The sequence below is a fragment of the Artibeus jamaicensis genome, unplaced genomic scaffold (assembly GCF_021234435.1).
Source record: "Artibeus jamaicensis isolate MK-2021 breed Jamaican fruit bat unplaced genomic scaffold, CSHL_Jam_final contig_519, whole genome shotgun sequence".
Lineage (NCBI taxonomy): Eukaryota > Metazoa > Chordata > Mammalia > Chiroptera > Phyllostomidae > Artibeus > Artibeus jamaicensis.
The window spans coordinates 21,648,846-21,672,586 of record NW_026521871.1 but is presented as its reverse complement, the minus strand read 5'-3'; the positions used below and the strand labels follow the sequence as shown (position 1 = coordinate 21,672,586).

The following is a 23,741-nucleotide window of genomic DNA, read 5'->3' as shown; positions in this document are numbered from 1 at the left end:
GTGGACCCAAGATGTCCCCAGCTCAAACACTAATCAACTGGCTATCCTGGGCCGCAGAAAAATATCTGCTAAAATCTAAAGTACCTTCGATAAGGTCACAATATAATTCTCTTTACCCTCAAGTGTGGCATGGGGAAAAGCATGGGATGTGGAAACAGAAAAACCTGCGTCTAAAGTTGTTTCTCATGTTATGAGTTAGGTAAATTATGGAACCTCTGAGCTGCAGCTTCCTCAGCGATGATAATCTTCATCTTGTACTTAATGCATTTTGCAAGCAAATACCAAGGGACTTAATAAAGTTATGGTCTTAATACAGAGTGATTAAAATCGATTTTTGGACCATCAAGTTTCAGACAATGCTAACACCCCAGTGAGCACAGCGTTCAGCCTCCTCCTTGGATGACTGCAGAATTCAGAGCCCTTCACCCATCATCATCAGCCACACAGCTGGTGAGGACAGGTACCAGCCCACTGTTCTACAGGGCAGAAGCCACAGCACCGAGGAGCCAGGCCTCTCGCAGGCCCTTCTGCACATGTGGAGGTCAGGCTGCTAGAGAATCCACTCAGGTGTCCAACCTGCCAACACAGGGTATGTGCAAGGCAGGCTCAAAGGAACCCATGCTCTATTTTATACCGACCCTTAAAAAATAGTCTAATGACCAATTTTTTTAAAGTCTGATAACTTCTCACTTCTCCCTGACCAACTACCCTTTTCTCTGGAAGCCCCAAGAACCTCACCCTTGCTGCTGAGGACTTCAGAGGTAGTGGCTGGAGAGACAGTACCAGTCGGGTTGGGAGCTGGAGGGCCCGGAGAATCAGTAACAGTATCTATAATGAAAAAGGGTTACACATTTATTCCAGGAGAAGGAGTAAGGGTTCAATTAAGTGTTGCTTACTGTGGTGCTTATTTCTAACAGGGAAAAGTTAGACACAACCAAGCTGTCTAATAATAGGAGTCTGGAACCTGGACACTATTAAAAATGATGCAGCAGAGATCTGTCTTTGTAGAAAAATGGGAAAATGTTCACCATCTTTTAAAGAAAAAGAGAAAAAAATTTAAAGATTTTATTTCTTAGAGGGGAGAAAGGGAGAAAGACAGGGAGAGAAACATCCATACATGATTGCTTCCACATGCCCCCTACTGGGGAACTGGCCTGCAACCCAGGCATGTGCCCTGACTGGGAATCAAAGCAGCGACTCTTTGGTTTGCAGACAGGTGCTCAATCCATTGAGGCACACCAGCCAGGGTGAGAAGTTTGTTTTTAATGTGCAATGTTAATTTTTGTAAGAAAAAAATTATATAAACATATGTGTGTATTTGGAGAAGGATATGTATATTAGGTTATGGCTGTTTACATGTAGTGTTTTTCTCAGCTTACCTTTCTGTACTCAACATATGTTATGTCTCTGATTAAAATAATAAAATATCACTTTGACAAAAAAATATATAAAACACAATTACCATTGGATGACCAAAGTCTATTTCCTACATTCTATTTTCCCCCACAATGAATCTTTCAACTAGAGGCTACATTTCTTTTTTTTTTAAAGATCTTTTTCATATATACTTTATTATTTTTTTGAGAAGATTTTATTTACTTTGAGAGAGAAAGGAAAGGAGGGGAAAAAGAGAGGGAGAGAAATATCAATGTGTGGTTGACACACCACGCCCTCCACTGGGGACCTGGCCGCGACCCAGGCACGTGCCCTAACTGGGAATCAAACCAGCGAGCCTTTGGTTTTTAGGTCGGTGCTCAGTCCACTGAGCCACACCAGCCAGGGCACAGGCTGCATTTTTAAACATGCTGCTAACCTGTAAGGATGGGAGCCTCCTCCAGGGAATTAACCTCCAATACAGCAACAGTGATAAAGCACCTGAGCAAGATCTTCCTACACAGCTCTCAGGCCTCCAACATTTCTCAGGCCTACTGAGAAAGCCAAAGGTGAAAAGGAAAAATAAAAAGGGAGGTTTTCTGTGAAAAGCCACATTATATTGAAAAAAATAATTGCCCTGATTGGCATGGCTCGGTGCTGTTCCAAAAAGTGAAAGGTCGCTGGTTCGATTCCTGGTCAGGGCAATTGCTTGGGTTGCAGGCCGCGTCACCAGTGGGGGTGTTAGAGGCAACTGATCAGTGTTTCTGTCCCTCTCTTTCTCCATCCCTCCCCGCCTCTCTAAAAATAAATAAATAAAATCTTTTAAAAAAGAAAAAATTACTTTTGCCTTGCTTTTTCTGGAGGTAACACTGGGAACCATCAGAGAAACCCAAACCGAGAGGCAAGCTACAACACTCCTAAGCAGCACTCTCCCAGACCATCCAGGTAGTGAGGGGCAAGCGAAGACTGAGACTGCGGCAGACTGGACGAGACTCAGGAGACAGGGTGAGGAAATGCTACAGAGCACCTTGGGTTACACCGTGGGACAGAAAGAGGGCATTAGTGAAAAACCTTGAAAAATCCAGATAATAGCTATAGTTCATTTTCAGTTGACAACATACTATCAATTAGTTGGTATAGTTATTAATGTACCAATAATAATTTCTTAGCTTCTTTGTGTACAGCATGGCACTGAAGCACATACGTAAAAGTATGGATACCTGAGTACTCACCTAAATTTAACTGAGTGTTCACTGGAGCATTCAACTAGCTGAGTGACTTCTCTACACCTAGATATCTCCATCTGTAACAACCCCTGCTGCGTCTTCCTCACAGGACTACAAATAAGGTCATGTATGTGACACCACTCCAGAGGCAATCCGGTGCTACACAAATACGCATGGTCATCACCTTTAGTAAGTAATCTGCCCGTGTACATTGGTGCCAAGGGAAAAACAATTAAGTTGCAAAGCCATATGATTCCTATACAGAAAATAAGATAAATGGATGAAATGGACAAATCCTAAAGATACTGAAATGACCAAAACTAACTCAAGAAAAAAAGAAAATCTGAATATACCTTTAACAAGAAATTGGGACAGAAATCAAAAACCTCCCCATCAAAAAAAGGTCTAGGACCAGAAGAGTACTACCAAATATTTAAAGAAGAATTAACAAGAATCATCCAACTCCTCCAAAAAAACAGAAGAGGGAAAACTTCCCAACTCATTCTGTGAGGCCAGTATTACCCTGATATGAAAGCCAGATATCACAAGAAAACTACAGACCAATATTCTTTATGAATACACACTAAAATCCTCAACAAAATACTTAGCAAACTAAATCTAGTAACATTAAAAATTGGACTTCCAGCCAAGATGGAGGTAGAAACATCCATGCCTCCTCCCACAACCAAAAAGAGGATAACAATTTAAAAACAAAACAAAACAAAAAAACCCCTAGAATTGACAGAAAATCGAACTGCAAGGAAGTCCAACAACCAAGAAGTTAATGAAGAAAATCCAGGCCAATAGGAGGGGCGGAGACGGGCAGCCAGGAGAGGGGACTCCAGGCAAAGTGGTGGCTGAAGGACCAGGGCAGGCAAGGCTGCAGCTGGCAGACCAGGTGAGGCAGTGGCTGGTGGGGCGGGTGGTCCCACATTCAAGTGCAGATAAACTGGGAGGAACAACTGGGGAGTAAGACAGAACAAACAACCCAGGATCCCCGTGCGGAGAAAACAAGCCTCAAATCTCTGACTGAAAAAACATGTGGGGGTTGAGGTGGCAGCAGTAGAAACTTCCAGCCTCACAGGGAGAGTTCCCTGGAGAGACTCATAGGGTCCTAGAACGTACACAAACCCACCCACCTGGGGATCGGCACCAGAAGAACCCATTTGCTTGTGGGAAGCAGGGGAAGTGGCAGAAAGCCAGCTGACAGCAGAGCAAGCGCCATTGTTCCCTCTTGGCCCCTGTCCCCACATACAGCAATGTGGGTTGCCCCACCCTGGTGAACACCTAAGGCTCCACCTCTTATCACTGAGACAAAAAAATGGTCCAAATAAAAGAACAGATCAAAGCTCCAGAAAAAATACAACTAAGTGATGAAGAGACAGCCAACCTATCAGATGCACAGTTCAAAACACTAGTAAATAGGATGCTCACAGAGTTGGTTGAATGTGGTCACAAATTAGATGAAAAATGTAGGCTATGCTAAGTGAAATAAAGGATAATGTACAAGGAACCAACAGTGACAGGAAGGAAACTGGGACTCAAATCAATGGTGTGGACCAGAAGGAAGACACATTTAACCAGAAAAGAATGAAGAAACAAGAATTCAAAAAAATGAGGAGAGGCTTAGGAACCTCCAGGAACTCTTTAAATGTTCCAACATCAGAAAAAGAAGAGGAAGAGCAAGAAATTGAAAAGTTATTTGAACAAATAATGAAGGAGAATTTTTCCCAATCTGGCAAAGGAAATAGACTTCCAGGAAGTCCAGGAAGCTCACAGAGTCCCAAAGAAGTTGGACCAAAGAAAGTACACACCAAGGCACATCATAATTACATTAGCCAAGACTAATGATAAAGAGAAAATCCTAGAAGCAGCAAGAGATAAGGGGACAGTCACCTACAAAGGAGTTCCCATCAGACTGTCAGCTGATTTCTCAAAAGAGACGTTACAGGCAAGAAGGGGCTAGAAAGAAGTATTCCAAGTCATGAAAGGCAAGGACCTACATCCAAGATTGCTCTATCCAGCAAAGCTTTCATTTAGAATGGAAGGGCAGATAAAGTGCTTCTCAGATAAGGTCAAATTCAAGGAGTTCATCATCACCAAGCCCTGATTATATGAAATGTTAAAAGGACTTATCTAAGAAAAAGAAGATCGAAACTATGAGCAGTAAAATAACAACAAACTCAAAGTTATTAACAACCATGCCTAAAACAAAAAGAAAAACAAACTAAGCAAACAACTGGAACAGGAACAGAACCACAGAAATAGAGATCACATGGAGGGTTATCTGCAGGGGAGTGGGAGGGGGGGAGAGAGGGGGAAATGGTACAAAGAATAAGTAGCATAAATGGTAGGTAGAAAATATACAGGGGGAAGTTAAGAATAGTTAGGAAATGTAGAAGCCAAAGAACTTATATGTATGATCCATGGACATGAACTAAAGGGGAAGGAATGTCGGTGGGAGGGAGTGTGCAGGGCGGAGGGAGTAAAGAGGAAACAAATGAGGCTACTGTAATAGGACAATCAATAAAATATATTTAAAAACTTATTGATGTTTGCAGTTGATCTAGTACACCATGAACTTGATGAATTAGTTCTAAGAGATTTTCAAGGGTTTTTTGTGTAGATATCTTGAGATTTTCTATGTATACAACAATGCCATCTGAAAATAGAGGCAGTTTTTATTTCTTTCTTTCTGATTAACATGTCTTTTCTTTTTCTCGGCTTATGATACTGCTTAGAAATTCCAAGACTATTTGGAATAAGAGCAGTTAGAGCAGATATTTTGTCTTATTTCTGATCTTAGGAAGAAATCATTTGGTATTTCACTACTAAGTATAATCTTAGCTGAAGGTTTTTTATTAGGTACTCTTCATTAAGTTAAGTTAGTTATCCTCTAATCCTAAATTACAATATGTTTTTTCTTTCATGAACGGGTGTTGAGTTTTATCAAATGCTTGTTTTATTTCAATTAATAAGGTCACACAATTATTTTTCTTTAGTCTACTGATATAGTGGATGACATCAATTAAATCTGAATGTGGACATATATGGTATAAATTCTACTTGTGCGTAGTGTATACTTATTTTCACACATGACCAGATTTTATTTCCTTTTTTTAATATGCCATTTTATATCCAGTTTTGTTCTTATTCAAAAGGTTTCAAAAATAATATGGCTGCATTCTGTTTTGAATATTTCTTATTCAATAAAATTAAATTGGTATTCTGTGTTGTATAATTTACTGTGCTCTTTAGATTTAATACATATTTTAGAATAAATATTTGGCTTACACTGCAAAAAAAATTATACACCATAAAAAAGTGGGATTTATTCTCAGGAAGGTAAGGCTGGTTTAACATAAGAAAACAATCAATGCAAAGCACTACATTGATAGAATAAAGAAAAAAACCACAATCCTCTCAAATGACAGAGGAAAAGCACTTGACAGAATCCAACACACTTGAATGATAAAAACACTGAGAAAACAAGAAATAGAAGGAAACTTCAACACAACTACAAAAATTGATTAAAAACCTACAGCTAGCAAGATATTCAACAGTGAAGAGTGAAAGTTTTCTCCAGCCCCAAGACTGGGAACAAGACAAGGACGCCTGCTTTCACCAATGCTATTCTAAACTGAACTGGAAGTTGTAGCCAGAAAAATTGGACAAGAAAAAGAAACAAAAGGCATCCAAGCTGGAAAAGAAATGAAATTATCTCTATTTATAGATAGCAAGATCTTATACACAGAAAATATGAAAGAATGTACAAGAAAGCTACTGGAGCTAATGAGTAAATTTAGCAAAGTTTTAAGGTATAAGATCAACATAAAAAATCAGCTGTATTCCTGCTCACCTGCAATGAACAATCTAAAAAGGAAATGAAGAAAACAGTATTATTTATGATAGAATAAAAAAATACCTAGGAAAGAATTTAACTGAAGTGATAGACAAATACACTGAAAACCACAATATACAGCATAAAGAAATGAGACACAAAATAAGTGGAAAGACATCTATGTTAGTGAACTGGAAGACGTAATACTATAACGCTACCCAGATCAATCAACAGATTCAATGTAATCCCTATCAAAATCCCAATGGCCTTTTTAAAAAAAATAGAAATGAAAAAGCAGATCATCAAATTCATGTGAAACTGCATAGGGCCATTGAATAGTCAAAACAAAATTTTAAGTGAAGAACAAAGTTTCACTCACACTTCCTAATTTCAAAACTTACTACAAAGTTATAGCAATCAAACAGTGTGGTACTGGCATAAGGAGAGACATGCAGATCAATGGAATAAAACTGAGAAGCCAGAAGTTAACCCGTACACCTACGCCAGTGGATTTTTGACAAGAGTGCAAGACCATTCAATCCTCATTGAAAAACTTCTCTTTTCAAAAAGTAGAAAAAATAATTTAACAAATAGTTGAAAGAACAGTCCTTCAACAAATAGTGCTGGGACAACTAGATACCCAACATGCAAAAAGAACAAAGTTGAACACCTACCTCACATCACATACAAATATTAACAAAATGGATAAAAGACGTACATTTAAGAGCTAAAACTGTAAAATTCTTAGGAGAAAATAAAGAAGGAAATCTTTATGACCTTGGATTTGACAAGGGAGTACTAAATATGACACCAAAAGTATAAGAAACAAACAAAAATTTTTTACTTTGTCAAAATTAAATCTTTTCTACATCAAAGGTCTTTATCAAGAAAGTAAAAAGACAACCTAAACAATAGGAGAAAATATTTGCGAAGCATATACCTGATTGGTGTCTAATACCCAAAATATATAAAGAACTCTTACAACTCAACAACAAAAAGACAAAGAACTCAATCAAAATATAGGCGAAAGACTTGAATAGATGTTTCTCCAAAGATGATATATAAATGGCCAATACACACAAGAAAATATGCTATCATTAGTTATTAGGGAAATGTAAATCAAAATCACAATGAGATACTACTTCATACCCATAAAGATGACTAGAATAAAAACACAGAGCCCTGGCTGCTGTGGCTCAGTGGATTGAGTGCTGGCCTGAGAACCAAAGGGTTGGTGGTTTGATCCCAGTCAGGGCACATGCCTGGGTTGCAGGACAGTTCCCCAGTAGGGGGTGTGCTAGAGGCAACCACACATTGATGTTTCTCTCCCTTTCTCCCTCCCTCCCCCCTAAAAATAAATAAATAAATAAATAAATCTTTAAAAAAATAAATAGAAATAAGGAAAATAAGTATTGGTGAGAATTTGTAGAAATTGGAACCCTTGGATATTGCTGGTGGAACAGTGCAGCTGCTGTGGAAATATGTGGCAGTCAGGTTTAACCTGCAATTACCATATGACTCAGGAAATCCACTCCTAGGTATATACCCAAAAGAACTAAAACAAGCACTCAGATAAATACATGTACATATGTATATGGTAATACTCTTCACAACAGCCAAAAGGTGGAAACTATCTAAAAACCATCAGTTGATGAATGGGTAAATAAAATGTGGTCTTTCCATACAAAGGAATAGTATTCGACCATATAAAGGAATGAAGTACTCATACAATCTGCAAACACAGATGAACTTTGAAAACATGCTAAGTGACAGAAGGCAGACACAAAACACCACATGTACAATTTCTTTTATATGAAGTGTCCAGAATATGTAAATCACTAGACAATGCACGTTGGTGGTTGCCGAATGCCTGAGGGGGTAGAAGAGGCAGAATGAGGAGTAACCGTGTAATGGGTACAGGATTTCCTTTTGGGGTAGCAACCCCAAAATATTGTGGAAATAGAGGCGGTTGTTGTACAAAACTCTGAATGCACTAAATGTCACTGAATTGTTTACTTAAAAAAAAAACCCCATATGATTTTGCTTTTAAAAAAACTCCACAAATGAAAATAAATGTATATAAACACAAATGCACAGGAACAAATATTGGAGAACAGTACTCAAATATTAATGTTTCTCTCTGGATGGTGGTGTTATAGCATAATTACTGGCCAGACCTTACCAAACCAAATCAGAAGGAGAGAGGTAAAGATGTCAGTCATTTAGCCTCTAAAGATACCAAAAATATTGCCTTTTCCCTAACAAACAGGGAATCTGGGGCTCAGGCACAAAGGTGTCTATTCACAGGAATCTTCCAGGGACAGATTCCTGGAATGTATCATCCATATATCTACCTCTATTTTTGTTTTATTCAGAGCCTTACTTAAGGTTATTCTCGAGCATTTGAAAAAGCCTGTTTTACACGTTAAGAGCTCTTCACCAGAACTGCTTTTGGTAGACACAAAATTGCATTGGCTGCCTGCCAACACTGTCACTCAAACTAGAAAGTATGGAAATACTTCTTTAAGGATTTCAGCAGCCAACATGAAACATTTCCTTAGATCTTCTGAACACAATTTCTGAATAGTTAACGGAAACAATCCTAGGGCACCTGACCAAAAATCCAGTGCTTTAACACACCAGGCCACCACCTAATAGATGGGGAAGAGTGCAGGCCTTAAACTCACACACTGGTCCCAACCCTGATTCCATCACTTGCCAAGTCAATGAACCTAAGAAAGTTCCTTGGCCTCTTTAAGTTTGAGTACCTGTTCTTTATTTTATGAGGACTGAATAAGGAAAAACATGTAAAACACCTGGAACAACATCTGGCACATGACTACCACTGTCATTGGCTAACAGTTCTAATAAAAATAGCACTGCCGTGAAGAATCACTCACGTGGACCAATTCCTCATCATCTCGTGCAGAGTAAATTGCAAATCTCCTTTCCAGCGTAGTCTGCAGGGTGTCTTGCTCACTGACTGAAAGCTCAGAGTTAACTGTAAACGTTCCAATGAACCTGGAGAGAAGCCGGACATTCCTTCGTGTAAGAGGCCAGAGCAAAGAGGGATTCTGTTCTTTGTACCAAGAAAACCGGAAGGGGAAGTCTGGAAAGGGAACTGTGAGTCCCTGCCTTTATTCTACTTTTCCCACCCCATATGGCTAACTCCTACTCATCAGTAAGACCCAATTTAGACTTCACCTTCCCAGGAGCCTTCCCAGACCCTGCAGCTGAGGTAAGTGTCCCAGCTCCATGTGCCCACAGTTCCCAGCACACCTCTTCCAGAGCACTGGTCCCTACTCTAATTAATACACTCTAATTGGGTGTATTCGTCTTACTGGCCAACCTAGAGCTCTTCCAGGACAGAGATCATGCCTGACATTTCTTACACTCAATGCCATGCCCACTGTCTGGCTTACAGGATCACTTCAGGGGACACCTGTAGAAGTGACCTGCACCCATCCTCTGAGACACAAATCCTACGCCAAGGCTGTGCCACACCGGCCAGAGGACCATACCATTTCACCAGGTTTGACAGGTAGCAGATATCCACGTCTTGAGGAGGCACTCGGGTGAAGTGGGCTGGGATGATGGAGAGGCTAATAGCCTGCAGATCAGGCTGGTTGCAGATGCTGTTTCGATAGAAGCCATTTGCCAGCAGGCACAAAAGGTGAACCTGGGAAGAAAGAGAAGAAGGAAGACATGGAAGAAAGGCTAAAAATCAGACAAATTTTTGTTGTCAAATTAAAAGGCATTTTGTGGACAGGAAATATTTGTTGGCATTTCTACATACAAAAAAAGTAAAAATACCAACATTGGCCATTTGCCAAGATTTTTGTCTCACCCCCTCTTCTATCCAGATACTCAATCCCTCAAAGAATCCCAAATCTCAAAATACAAACTTCTTTTTTTCCAAGAGGCCTGTCTTTTAGAGATACACACTGAAGGGACTATGGATGAAATGCTACAATGTCTGAGGTGTGCTCAGGAGTGTTGGGGGAAAAGTGAGTAGTGGAAAAGAACAGTAAGACTGCTCACAGGCTAGTAACTGTCAAAGCCAGGGGAGAGCAGGGGCTCACTGCACAGCTGCCGGCATCTCCATGTGTGTGCTTCAACCCACCCTGCCCTGCTCTGACCCTACACCAGTCTCACCTCTGACCCTACACCAGTCTCTGACCTCCGCGCCCACCCTTCCTCAACCTATCGAAATCATCGTGTGACTGTCATCCCCTTCTTTCACATACAGATTTGCATAATTTTCACTTCAAAATTGGTCTTCCTTCCCACTCATAGCCTCCCTATTTCAATCAATGGCATTGCCCTTCTCCTCTCACTGAGGCTTCAAATCTTGGTCTCTTTCTTTCTTCTGCAGTTCCAAGAGGTATGAGAATCATGGCTATCTCATTTACTCCCCGAGGCTGCTGTGAGATGGGCACCACGCCAGTTCCCATCTCATCTCCTCTCTGTTCTCGCTATGTGCACATTTCACCTCTAGGTTTCTGTGGCTGCTGTGGAGTGTCTCCTCCATCCATCCTATCACCACCTTCTCTGCTGCCCACTGCCAAGTGGAAGAAAAACCAAAGTCCTCCCTGGCCACACTCTCATCTGGCCTCCAACACACACACCCTCCAAGTTGCAGGCAAACTGGTTGCCCCCCACCCCCTCTGCAACTTGGTGAGAGCCATCTTCCCAGACTTTGTCCTCTCCCATATCAACATGCTGTTCTTACTCCTAAATAAAGCCTTCCTCAGCTATTCGCACCCACACTGAGCTCTTTCTTTCTTCCAAGTCAAGTTTCTCTGTTTTGAGGCTTTTCTTGTTCCATCTTGTGAGATCAGAAGCCCTTTAATCGAAGGAAATAAACTTTATGCAAGGCTCTCTCCCCACAATGCCAAGAACCTTGCTAGGTCCATAAAACATGTTCAGTAACCATGATGAAGTCAAAAGCCAGTGACTTCAGCTGAGATCAGAATTATTAGATTCTGTCATTAGATTAGTGTTATTAGACAGTGGAAGGAAGAGATGGATGGTGTCTGTTATTTAGCCCCTGCTCCGTGCCAGGCACTGTGCTGTGCACCTTACATGTGTCATTTGCTTAATCCTCACAACCGCCCTCTGAGGAAGACACTACTGCTACCCCCTACTTCAAGGATGAGGGAACTAAGCCTCAGAGAGAGTAAGAAACTTGCCAAGGTCGCATAGTGAGTAAGAGAGTCAGAAATGAGACCTAGGTTTCACTGACTGGAAACCCCAGTTCTTTCCGCCACAGCACCCCGCCCCGAAACAGAGGAACGCGGTCCTTTCCCTCGTTCCCGCCCTTACCTTGTGTGTGTTCTCTTGGACTTCTTTACTGAAACGTTTCATCAGCCTCCGAAGACTTGTCTCAAACTCCATTCGTATTTTTTCACTGCAATGTACATTGAAAAATCCGAGAATGAACTGGGAAATTGAAACCTCACTCCACCCCCAGTTAATTCCTTTTATTTATAATGGCATATGAATCGTTCTCCTTGTCTTCCTATACAAGGCTGTGATACTTGAGTAAATTTTTTAAAAGCTACCTATTTTCTGCACAGCTTTCTACTCCTTCTCACCTACAAATCTTAGCTCAGGACATTCTCTGCCCATACTGCCCTCCTCTAAACCTGCCCCAAATCATGCCTCATGCACATGAGTCAAAACTCACCCCCTCCAGGAAGTCTTCTCTGACTGCCTGACCTTCCAACTACCCATTCCCTCCTTAGCAACCACCACCTTTATGTTCAGTTAATGTATTCTCATTTGCATTATGCTGTTCTGGTGTAAAATCTCTTTCAGGTCTGTGTCCCATGCACCTTTAAGAAAATTCGATGCATCTTGAATGACTTCTATTATATTCCTTCTGCATGGCTAATAATAATGTGCCCATCATACAGTGGAACCCTATGACCAATAAACTACCAGGTATTATGCTCCATGTTCCCAAGCCATCAGAAGCTACAGAGGTACTGGGGACACTGGGGTGAAATAGGGGCTCCACACCACAGAGGGCACTGTTTCAAGTCCTGCGGAGTGATGTGTGAGGAAAGCATGACTTCCTGCATCAACCTGACAGAGATTTACAGCTTGGCTCATCCACTTACTGGTGAACGATTCCTGAAATTATATTTAACCTCTCTGGGCCTCTGGCTCCTCCCTCACATACTACTCTAAAGATTAAGCAAGATAATGGACAACCCTGGCACAGAGAAGTGGTTCAATACAGAGGTGTTTTCTCTCCTCATCTCCCTACCCCAGCCAGGACACGAGGTTTCTCACTGAAGTCCTGAAGATGAGCCCAGGGTTCCCCGACCCAAGGTTCCCACTTTGGTACTCATCCTGGGCCTCCTAAGTGTTTCTTGGAAGTTTTCACTTAAGTGACAGCTGTGGCCAATGATAAGTGACAGGAATCTAAAAGCAGTGCCTGATCTTACCTTCTTTCTCTTGCTTTCGCCTGCTCCGGTGTTTCAATCTCTATCTCCACTGGTTTCACAGGCAGGACCGATTGAGAGAAAGCTGCATTTTCTCCCCCATCACCCGGCACAAGCTCACTGAGTTCTATCAACAGTAATTTAAAAAATCAACAATAATAATAATAGTAATGATAATAGCTACCACAGTGAACAAAATCGAGGTTCGGATGGGAAGGAGGAAGTGAGAAACAGATGCAAGGTGGACAACTCACAGAAGTAAGTACTCCTTCTACGCTTTGAATACCTAAAAAACAAAAACAACCCCCCTGCCACGCATTGTGCTGACATGTATTCGTTTCACTTCACCCACAGAGAAGTAGTCCTGAGAGCACAAAAGGAGGACACGAAGACACAAAGACATTGAGCTGAATTAGATACAGGCCCCTGCTACCAAGGTGCTGACGCTCATGTGTTTCAGTGCTAAGATTCTTATTCTTTTCATAAAAAAAAGGAAAGGCAAGTGAAAACAATTCCTATCTTTTCATCACTACATAACAGCACAATTTACTTTGTATGAAGTGATGATTTAGGTGTCTTTCAGTCTTAGTTGTAAATTTGTAATGACAAGGAATACATCTTCTTCATCTCTTCATCCCCTACACTGCCCACTACATCAACACTAGCTGAAATAAACTGAATTTGCTGAAATGGATCTGTGAACTTCGGTAGCAAAGGGCTCTTATAAAGAAGCTTTGGGCCCTGGCTGGTGTAGCTCAGTGGATTGAGCATGGGCCTGTGAAGCAAAGGGTTGCTGGTTCGATTCCCAGTCAGGGCACATGCCTGGGTTGCAGGCCAGTTCCCAGCAGGGGACACACGAGAGGCAACCACACTTTGATGTTTCTCTCCCACTCTTTCTCCTTCCCTTCCTCTCTCTCTAAAAGTAAATACATAAAATATTAAAAAAATAAAGAAGCTTTGGGCTTAGAAGCAGTAACACCTGTTTTGTAATGAACACACCTGATGAGAAGATTTTGGTTTCTATATACCAGTCCTCACTAAAATGAACCAGGAAAAAAAAAGGTTGATTCCAGGTCTGAAGCAAGAAAAGTATAAAGTGAGACTAGAACACCTTGTTGAGCCAGAAAACACATGTGTTCTCAACAACTAGTGAGGTCATGTCACAAAGGCATGGTAGGGAAGCTAGCTTAACGAGGCTTCCACTAGCCAAATTTGGGACAACATGAAGCTCAAAAAGATGATAAATGGTAATATATGTAATCTGTAAAAAAAATTCTTTAATAATATAATTCTTTTATAGATCACTCAGATATTAAATGTATATAAAATGATAGAATCCAATAATTACCACTTTGCAATCCTCAATATAATACTTTTTGATCTAGTCATGATCATTAATGCATTCTAAAACTGCTAAGTAAAAATTACTGGGGAACAAGATAATCGCTGAGAATCAGAGCATTACCCCAGAGATAGTTATTAGAGAGGGAGAATGGCTCAGTGTCACTAGCCACCAGAGAGATGCAAATTAAGACCACAATGAGACACCACTTCACACTGGTCAGAATGGCCATGGACAAACAATAAGAGTTGGTGGGGAGATGGAGAAAAGGGAACCCTGGTGCACCACTGGTGAGAACACAGGCTGGTTGACTACTATTAAAAATAGTATGAAATTTCCTCAGAAAATTAAAAGTGGAACAGCTTTTTGACCTGGTGATTCCATTGCCAGTAATATCCCCTAAGAATCCCAAAAACACTAATTCAAAAGAACTTATTCACCCCTATGTTCATAGCAGTGCTATTTACAATGGCCAAGTGCTGGAAACAGCCCAAGTGCCCATTGGTAGGTGAGTGGATTAAAGAACTATGATACATTTACACAATGGAATACTATATAGTAGAAAGAAATAAGAAAGAATTCCTACCTTTTGTGACAGCATGGATGGAACTGAAGACCATTTATGCTAAGTGAAATAAGCCAGGCAGTGAAAGACAAATACCATATGATTTCACTCATATGTGGAATCTAATGAACAAAATAAACAAACGAGCAAAACAGAACCAAAAACCTGGAAACATGGAATGAACTCACAGCAGAGGGGAGGGGGGTGGGAGGAAGGCAACGGTGGAAAGAAGGGGAAGGGAATAGTCAAAGAACATGTCTACATGTATGGATGACACACATGTAGACAACAGTGTAGGGGGAGAACAGAGACTGGATCATGGACACAGAGAGCGTTTTGATGGTTGCCAGATGGGAGGAGGGGGGTGTGGGAATGGGTGAAGAGGGGAGGGGATTAAGAAGTACAAATATGCAGTTACAGAATACCCATGGGGATGTAGAGTACAGTATAGGAAATGGAGGAGCCAAAGAACCTACACACATGACCCATGGACATGAATAATGGCATGGGGACTGCCTGAGGGAGTGGGGGTGCTGGGTGGAGGAGGGCAAAGTGGGGAAAAATTAGGACAACTGTAATAGCATAATCAACAAAATATAATTTTAAAAAGTTTAGTCTAAATTCAATTAAGACTTTGGATTTAATTCACAATTTATAAGAAATACACGGGATACTGAAACGAGTGTGACAACACCATTAGATGTCTGATGATTCATCAGACAAAACCAGAACCTGATATACTCTACGCAACAAGAGGCCAGAACTCTTCAGTAAAAAAGGCAGTGCTGTGGAAAAGGAAAGGCCACTTATGGTGGGCGGGGGGACTGTTCAAGAAACTAAAGAGACAACCAATTCAAGGCTTACACCTTGAACAGATCCTAGATTAGAACAAAAGGGGAAAAACAGCTATAAAGAGTAGTTTGTAACAGCTGGGGATTGATTTATTCTTCTTTTTCTTAGGAGTGCCGATAGTATTTTACAATGCAGTGGAATGTCTCATTCTTAGACAACTCATGGTGCAGTATTTATTGAGAAGTGAAGTATCAAAGTGTCTGGATTTACTTTCAAATGCTTCCACAACGCATACTCACTGAAAGATGGCAAAACGTTAAAGTTAGTGAATGTAGATGAAGAGTACATACACCATATTTTCGACTTTCTTGTAGGTTTGAATATCTTCCAGACAGACAGCTGGGAAAAAGTCATGCTAGGCAACAGGATTCAGGGATGATAACGTTAGCTGGTTATGTGAGTACATGTTGCACTCAGCCTGTTACATGTGCAACTCCCCCACTGCTCCCACAAGCCCAGAGCCTGGCCTGCTCACAGTAAGCACTGTTTACTGGATGTTAACCATGAAGCAAACCACCTCAGATGGGTGGAGTTCCTTCTCGCACAGCTATAATAAGGGGCAAAGCTGGGCTCTGACCCCAGGTCTAACTCTTTAAAAATCTGTGGTTTTTTTTCTGCCTCTGCTCTTTCTAGAGTGATGTTGCCTCTTTATTTCATAATCTACTGCATTAACAGCCAGCAAAGGAAGAGAATATGCAACCTGGTCTAGTAACCTGGAGTTGAATTTCTCCTTATATCAAAAGCAAGTCCCTACTACAACCTTATCTTGGATCTTAAAAAGTTTCAAAAGAAAACAACAGGATCACAATCAGTGACATGATTCCAAACAGAGTCAAACAGAAAAACAGGATTGGACGGTTCCGAAAGCAAAGACAGATGCTTCACCTTCAACCTCTTCCCAGTCATCTTCACTTTCCTCCTCATCATCTCCTTCATGGCTGTCTTTGTCCATGGCCTCCTCTTTCTTTGGATGGTGCCCCTTCTTGCAGGCACTTGTAAAGTCCCTGTATAAAGACCACAGGAAGGAAGATGAAGAAGGTGCCAATATCCTAGTATTACACTTAAACTACATGGAATTTTAAGGACTCCTATTTATTGAAAATCTGGTGCAATTATTTAAAGATCACTTGTGAGCTTGGAGCCTCGCTTGCTCCATCAGCATGAGCCTCAAATTCTCATTGAGATGCGCTCGGGTCAGTCTGAGACAGACATGCTGGCAAAACAGAAAGAACACTAACCCTGCAGCCTGGAGCTGTGGGAAGGAAAACATAGCTGTGTCTGGAAACGAGATAGGAAAAGCTACAAGAAAACACAGTATAACATGAATTCCAGAAGTAAAAGCTGTGATGTGTGTGTACATATAGTCGGATGCCAGAAAGAAGAAACGGTAATTTGCACTTGCTGATCCTGCTACGGGCCAACTCAGAAGGTCCCCCAGCCCCAGGAAACATGACAGAAGGAGACTGAAGTAGAAGTGTAATTTCCAGATAAGTAGGGATGTGACTATACATAGGTATGTCATAAATAACATAAACCAGGACACCTAGCCATGTAAGTAGGTAAGTAGTTAGCTGCATATCAGTTCAAGACTAAATGGTTGCTAATATGCAATACCCTCATCTTATGATGGGGTTACTTCCCAATAAAACCATCTTAAGTTGAAGCTATCTTAAGTCTGGCCCCAACTGGTGTGGCTCAGTGGGTTGGACATCATCCTACAAACCAAAAGGTCCCCAATTACATTATCCATCAGGGAACACATCCAGCTGTAGACCAGGTGTCCAGCTGGGGGCATGCGAGAGGCAAGCAATCAATATTTCTCTTGTGCATTGATGTATCTCTCCCTCTTTCTCCTTACCTTCCCCCTCTCTAAAAATAAATAAATAATTTCTAAAAAAAAATCTGAAGTCTGTAGATGGCTTCTGATCTGCATCTTCAAGGTGGAAGAAAGCATTTCAGGTAGGAGGAGCATATGAGCATGGCTCAGAGATGGGGAAGTATGAGCACAGGTCTGTTGATGGTGAAAAGTCCCCCTGGGCGGTAGAGTGTGCTGGAGGAGAGTGGTATGAGAGAAAGTTGGAATGGCAGGTAAGTACGTTATATGTGTAGTATCTTTGAGCAACAGAAGAACACAGGACCAGGAGTCGAAGACGTGGGTCTCACCTGATTTTACCCACTACCTGTGTGAGAGCAAATAAATCACTTTCTGCAAGCTGTCGTTGTCCTCGTCTGAAAAGTTTGGGAGGTAAAAATCTTTAATCATTAAGATTCTTTCTGGCTGTTACTAGCAGTCTGAGCTCTATCTAGAAAAGTTTAAAGATCCAATCTTGTCCATGGATCCTAGTGACAAGAACAAAGAGTAGGTTTTATTAATCACACTTTCCTGATGGCAACAGTCAAGACCTCTCACCTGAAATCTTCCCCATCACTGAGGTCTTCCTCCTTTACAGCCTTGAGGTTTTCAGACTTCACAGTCACCTTGGCCACCTTCTTTTTTGCTGGACCATCTGCTGGGCCCCTAGGATTGCTGCAGCCCCTCTTCCTCTTCCCGTGTGAGGTTTTTGAGAGCAGACTCTCCTTGGGGGGTTTTTCATCTTCAAAGACATTTAGATGACCATGTGGAACAGGTAAGGGACAGTAAAAACAGATGAGGGACAACAGGAAAGGTAAATGCAGAGTGGTTTCATGGGCAGGGTCATGAAAACTCCTGTCCTGTAACCTCCCTCGAAACTGCATCTTTATTACCAGCTCACCATGCCATGTCTGGTCAACAACCAGCTTTCAGCCCCTTCCCACCTCAGTCCAGCCTACACTGTGCTCCCCATAAAAACCTGATGGTCTTCCTTCACCAGCAGTTTATTCCACTCCTCCTAAGGCTGCAGAGAGGCTCTCACATAACTCAGATAAAACCTAACTTCCAGATCTTAAGTTTCTGTGAATATCCAGTAAGAAAAATACATCAATCTGTCGACTAACCCCTTTGCTTATTTACTACCTGCCAAGACTATTCATTTTAGGGATAATCCTCTCCTATTAAGTGAAATGTTCTGAGTTCATAAACACAACCAAGTTTTACCACAACCTTATTTCTACTAATATGTATTTCCACTGTCTTTCAAAATCAAACCCTGGCCCTGATTGGCGTGGCTCAGTAGGTTGGAGCGTTGTCCTGTAGCTGAAATGTTGTGGGGCTGCTTCAATTCCTGTTCAGGGTAGGTGCCTGAGTTGCAGGTTTGAGCCCCAGTCCAGGCGTGTATGGGAGTCAACCAACTGATGCTTCTTTGTAGCATTAATGTTTCTCTCTCTCTCCCTTCCTCACTCTCTAAAAAAAGCAATGAAAAAATTGTCCTCTGGTAAGGATTTAAAAAAAAAAATCAAACTCTTGATTTGCTCAAATTTACTCAAAACAAATACTTTTTAAAAACCTTTCTAATCTAACCCAAATGGCACTTGGTACACCAATCATCTCAGCAAGCTTGGGGTTTGAATAAGGTAGTAGTGATTACCTCTACTTTCTTAAAATAATTTTTCAGTTGAAGAGAAATATAAAAATGCCTAAGATGTTGGTTTTAGTTAAATTAGAGTTTCTAAACTCTGGTCTGTTTATTTTAATGAGTGAATAATTTCTAAATGACTTGGCAGAAAAGGATTTTTTTCTATTTTGCAAATCTATTCACACACACAAAATCCTGAATCTGAAATAAATTTCCTTTGCCTGACTCTGCTTCAATTAATTTTGGAAAACAAAAATACTTTACCTAAATTGAGGTTCCAAGGGAGCTGCAATATTAACCTAAGATAGTAAATCAATTCATTCCTTTCATTTATGGTTTGTCTGGCTGACTCTCTTGGGTTATTTACATTCCCCAAGAACCTACTTTTGCATGGGGAAAAAGAGTCTCCACTTTGAGCCATATATTGGGTTGGCCAAAAGTTTGCTTATATTTGTTTCGTATGATGGCTCTAGTAATGCTTAGTTGTCTTTAACTTCATTCAAGACATTTTGTTAAATTGTATCGTGACAGCTGTCATATCAGCATGCACTTAAAAAAAGTATCAAAATAGGTGAATTTTTGTATAGCCATTTATTGAAGGTAGAAGAAAATCTACAACATTTTTAGCATATTATGCTTTATTATTTCAAGCAAGGTAAAAACCCAACTGAAACACAAAAAAAGATTTGTGCAGTATATGGAGAAGATGCTGTGACTGACTGACAGGTCAAAAGTGGTTTGCAAGGTTTTGTGCTGGAGATTTCTTGCTGAATGATGCTCCACAGTTTTGTAGACCATTTGTAGTTGACGGCGATCAAATCTGGACATTAACTGAGAGGCACAGATGTTATACCACTCAGGAGACAGACAACATACTCAAAATATTCAAATCATGAAGTTATTGGTGAAAATGAAAAACGTGTTTTATTTTATGGAAAAAAATGTAATGGACTTTTTGGCCAATCCAATACCATTATTTAATGGTGGTTATTTCTGCATGGTAGAAATAGAGATGATATTTTTCTCTATTCTTTTTTAAAAAGATTTTATTTATTTATTTTTAGACAGAGAGGAAGAAAGGGAGAAAGAGGGAGAGAAACATCAATGTGTGATTGCCTCTCACGCACCCCCTACTGGGGACCTGGCCTTCACCCAGACATGTACCCTGACTGGGAATCGAACCTGCGACCTTTGATTCGCAGGCCAGCACTCAACCACTGAGCCACACCAGTCAGGGCTCTCTATTCTTTGTGGGGTTTTTTGGTCCCAGAGATTCTAGAGGCTATTTTCCAGGACTCTCCATGATCTAGGGCTATCTAATATGGATAACTAGCCCCCTTGAACTCAATGTGGTTATTTTAGCAAGGCAGGAATTACCACTGTGGTTTGCTCAGCCATCTATAGAGATTTAAGAAAAACACCTGCTTAAACCTGTCAGCTGCCTCTCATAGCACTTGGAATAAAATTCAAATTCCTTAGCTTGCTCTCCAAACTAAGGGTTATGCCCACCTTCCTCACCTCAATTCCTTCTACTGAACCCCTTTACTCACGGACCCAGCCAACTGGCCAAGCTCATTCCTTCCTAAAAGTCTTCATTTATATGTTTGTTTATATAATTTTTAAATTGAATTCATTGGGGAGACATTGGTTATTAAAATTATATAGGTTTCAGGTGTACAATTCTATAATACATCATCTGTATATTGTATTGTGTGTTCAACATCCCAAGTCTGAATTCTTTTCAACCTAAGAATCTTTAAACGTTCCCTCTGCTTGGATCTCTTTCCCCCCAAAGCTTCCTATGAATGGCTCCTTCAGGACATTCAATAACTGGCTCAAAAATGTCACCTCCTCACAGAAGCCTTCATAACCACTGATTCTGACTTAGCTGCTTCTTCCCCAACCTCATGTCAATTTTATGACAATAACCTGTTTTACTTTCTTCATAGCTCTTATCACCATAGAAATTCGTTTTTAACTTATTGTCGGTCCTACCTACCCCCCCCCCCAAGATTACAAGCTGCCTGAGATGTAAGAACTTTGCCTGTCTTGTTCACTACTAATTTCACTGCGTGCACTAAGGTGCTGTTAAAACCTACACTGTTGAGCTATTAGAAACAACAGTCCAAACCACAACCACAGCAAACTCCAATCCCAGCAAAGATTCCAGCTCTTCAGATCCTGGAAGCTGCTTTGGGAAATTACTGCTAGCTCCTTTGGCTAGCAGAGGTTTTTTTGTTTTTAATTAATCCTCACCCAAGGACATTTTTTCATTGCTTTTAGAGAGAGAGCAAGGGAGAGAGGAAGGGAGAGAGAAACATTAATTTGAGAGAGAAGCACTGATTGACTCCCATATGCACCCAGAGTGGGGATAGAACCCACAACCTAGGTTATATGCCCTACCAGAAACCACAACCTTTCAGTTCTGGGACAATGCTCCAACAGAGCCACACCAGCCAGGGCTGACTAGCAGAGTATGAGTTAAGCTTGGACGCATCCTTACCTACATTTAAAATGAATTAATATGAGCTAGCCCAAATGACTACCTAACATGGACCATGCCAAGAACTGTATATGCTATCTCACTGAAAAACCACAACCACTTTGCAAGATGGTATTACGTTTCACAGAATAATTTTCCCAAGTGCATATAATGACTGAATGTGGAGCTATACCAAGCTGGTGCCCAGGTAAAGTGTTTAGCTGGAAGAAATGCTACCCAAGCAGGTAACAGTTCTGTCAGATTAAGATTTTAAACTTTTGAATTGCCACATATTCAGAATACATTCCTTCTGGCTAGAATACCACCCCCACTCTCACAGCCCCTTGCTGAATTACCAACCTTAAAGTCACAGATCAACTCTTTCAGAGAGCATTTCTCAACACTATCTTCAGTCACACCTGATTACTCCTTTGGAAGCCACAAAGCCCTGTATCTTCTCCCATGATATCATGCTCTGCCTTGGATATTTTTGTAAATGTCAACACTATTATACTTTAAGCTCCTCCAAGAAATCTCAATCTTCCATGTCACCTAATTTGTGTATACCACCCAGCTGGTACTTTGAAAATATTCAATGTTGCACCTCTGCTGGTTACCTAGTCTACTCTATTACCTAGTTATTTCATGAATCCCTCCACAGCACACATTTTGCAATTAACATTTATTGAGCACTTAGTATATGTGGGGTGAGACAAGAGAGAATAGAGCAAAAATAAGATGCTTTCTTGAAGCTTAAATTCTAGTAAAATGGGCAATCAAAAAGGAAGGAACTAAATCAACAAGATCATTGAGGTAGCAATGATCTACCTCATTGCTGGACCTACCTGACTTTGGCTGGATCTACAGCCAAATCAAGTAGGGATTTGTAGGCTATGATGAGGAATTTGGAAATTATGTCAAAAGCAATGGGAAATCACAGAAGTTTGAAGTAGGAGCATGTTATGATCTGATTTTTTTTTTAAGATCATCACTTGGGTTGCTGGGTGAACTACTTATTGCAGGGGGAAGAATGGGAGGAGTAGGGAGACCAGTAAAGGGGCAACTGTGGTCGTTCAACTAACAAAGTGATGGCTTGGACAGGGGCGGGGGGTCATGGGGATAAATAGATATGAAGAAATGAGATGTAGCTCTGAGGTTGAAGTGATAGGACTTGCTGACGGACTGGATGCTTGGGTTTAAGGAAAAGGAGGTGTTTGCTTTAACTAGTGGGTGAAGGGATCATTTATTGAGATGGGAAAAAGTGGAGAAGAGGCAAGTTGAAAGGGGAACACCAAGAGTTTTGCTTTGCCCATGACAAACATAAGAAGCCTATCTAATATCCACGTAAAGTCATGTTGGATCCAAATCTGAAACTATGGGGTGAACTTTAGCTGACGATATTATTCCGGGAGTGAGCACAATAACAGCACTGATTGTTCTGGTCCGCTGTCTCCTGGGGACACAAATAGCTGCAAATGTCTTTTCTATTCAGCCCTCCGCATCTACCAGGAGGTTGGGCTTTATATTGAGGGCAACAAAGACCAGAAAAGAGGATACGCAGGGAAAGTTCGTGGTTAGTTTCGTGGGTTTCACTGGAACCGCTCAGAAAGCATCATTCCCTGCCTGACGACAAGAGGCAGAGCGACGTCGGGGAGGACCCGGAAGCAGCATAAACACCAGCCTCAGGTAACGTCCCGTGCTTGGCAGAGATGCGCGCAGCCTCAGCCGCGCATCCCCACGGGGTCGAACTCCCCGCTCCCCGAACCCTGGGCCTGCTGCCGGATCTCCTTCAGCGTCTCCCCCTAAGCCCAGTTGGGCTTCGCTCTCACCTGCCTCATTTTCTTCACGCCGGGCCGTGCTCCTACCCTTGGCCTTTTGGCTGCGCGGTTCGTGTCCCCGCAACTCCTTGCAGACGGCCCGCTTCCGAGCCATCTTGCCCGGGCAAAACTACTTTTTGTTGTGACGCAGGAGGCTGCGGGAAGCTGCTTGAAGTCCGGCTACGCCCTCCAGGTGGAAAGATGCCTAACCACGCCCTGTCTGTTATATAACAAGCCACGCCCCAAACTAAGCCCCCGCCCCTAACAAGCAATGCAAATTGCTAGACTCAAGAAGG

At 41.4% G+C, this 23,741-nt stretch overlaps 1 protein-coding gene across 3 annotated transcripts in view; it reads right to left on the bottom strand.

Annotated features, from left to right (window-relative positions):
- The window catches only part of XPC (XPC complex subunit, DNA damage recognition and repair factor), a 40,356-nt gene extending 16,676 nt beyond the window's left edge, over positions 1–23,680 (bottom strand). The window contains exons 1-8 of one of the 3 annotated variants that reach the window (XM_053669509.1): positions 23,458–23,680; positions 18,063–18,246; positions 16,538–16,656; positions 12,897–13,020; positions 11,767–11,851; positions 9,963–10,120; positions 9,342–9,462; positions 739–828 (exon numbers count right to left, since the gene is read on the bottom strand). In XM_053669509.1, the coding sequence (XP_053525484.1) occupies positions 739–828; positions 9,342–9,462; positions 9,963–10,120; positions 11,767–11,851; positions 12,897–13,020; positions 16,538–16,656; positions 18,063–18,246; positions 23,458–23,560 (984 nt within the window). In that variant the 5' untranslated portion in view covers positions 23,561–23,680. The remainder of the gene's footprint in view (positions 1–738; positions 829–9,341; positions 9,463–9,962; positions 10,121–11,766; positions 11,852–12,896; positions 13,021–16,537; positions 16,657–18,062; positions 18,247–23,457) is intronic. The other 2 variants (XM_053669510.1, XM_037139369.2) reach the window with 2 other exon arrangements.
- Between the last annotated feature and the right edge of the window lie 61 nt (positions 23,681–23,741).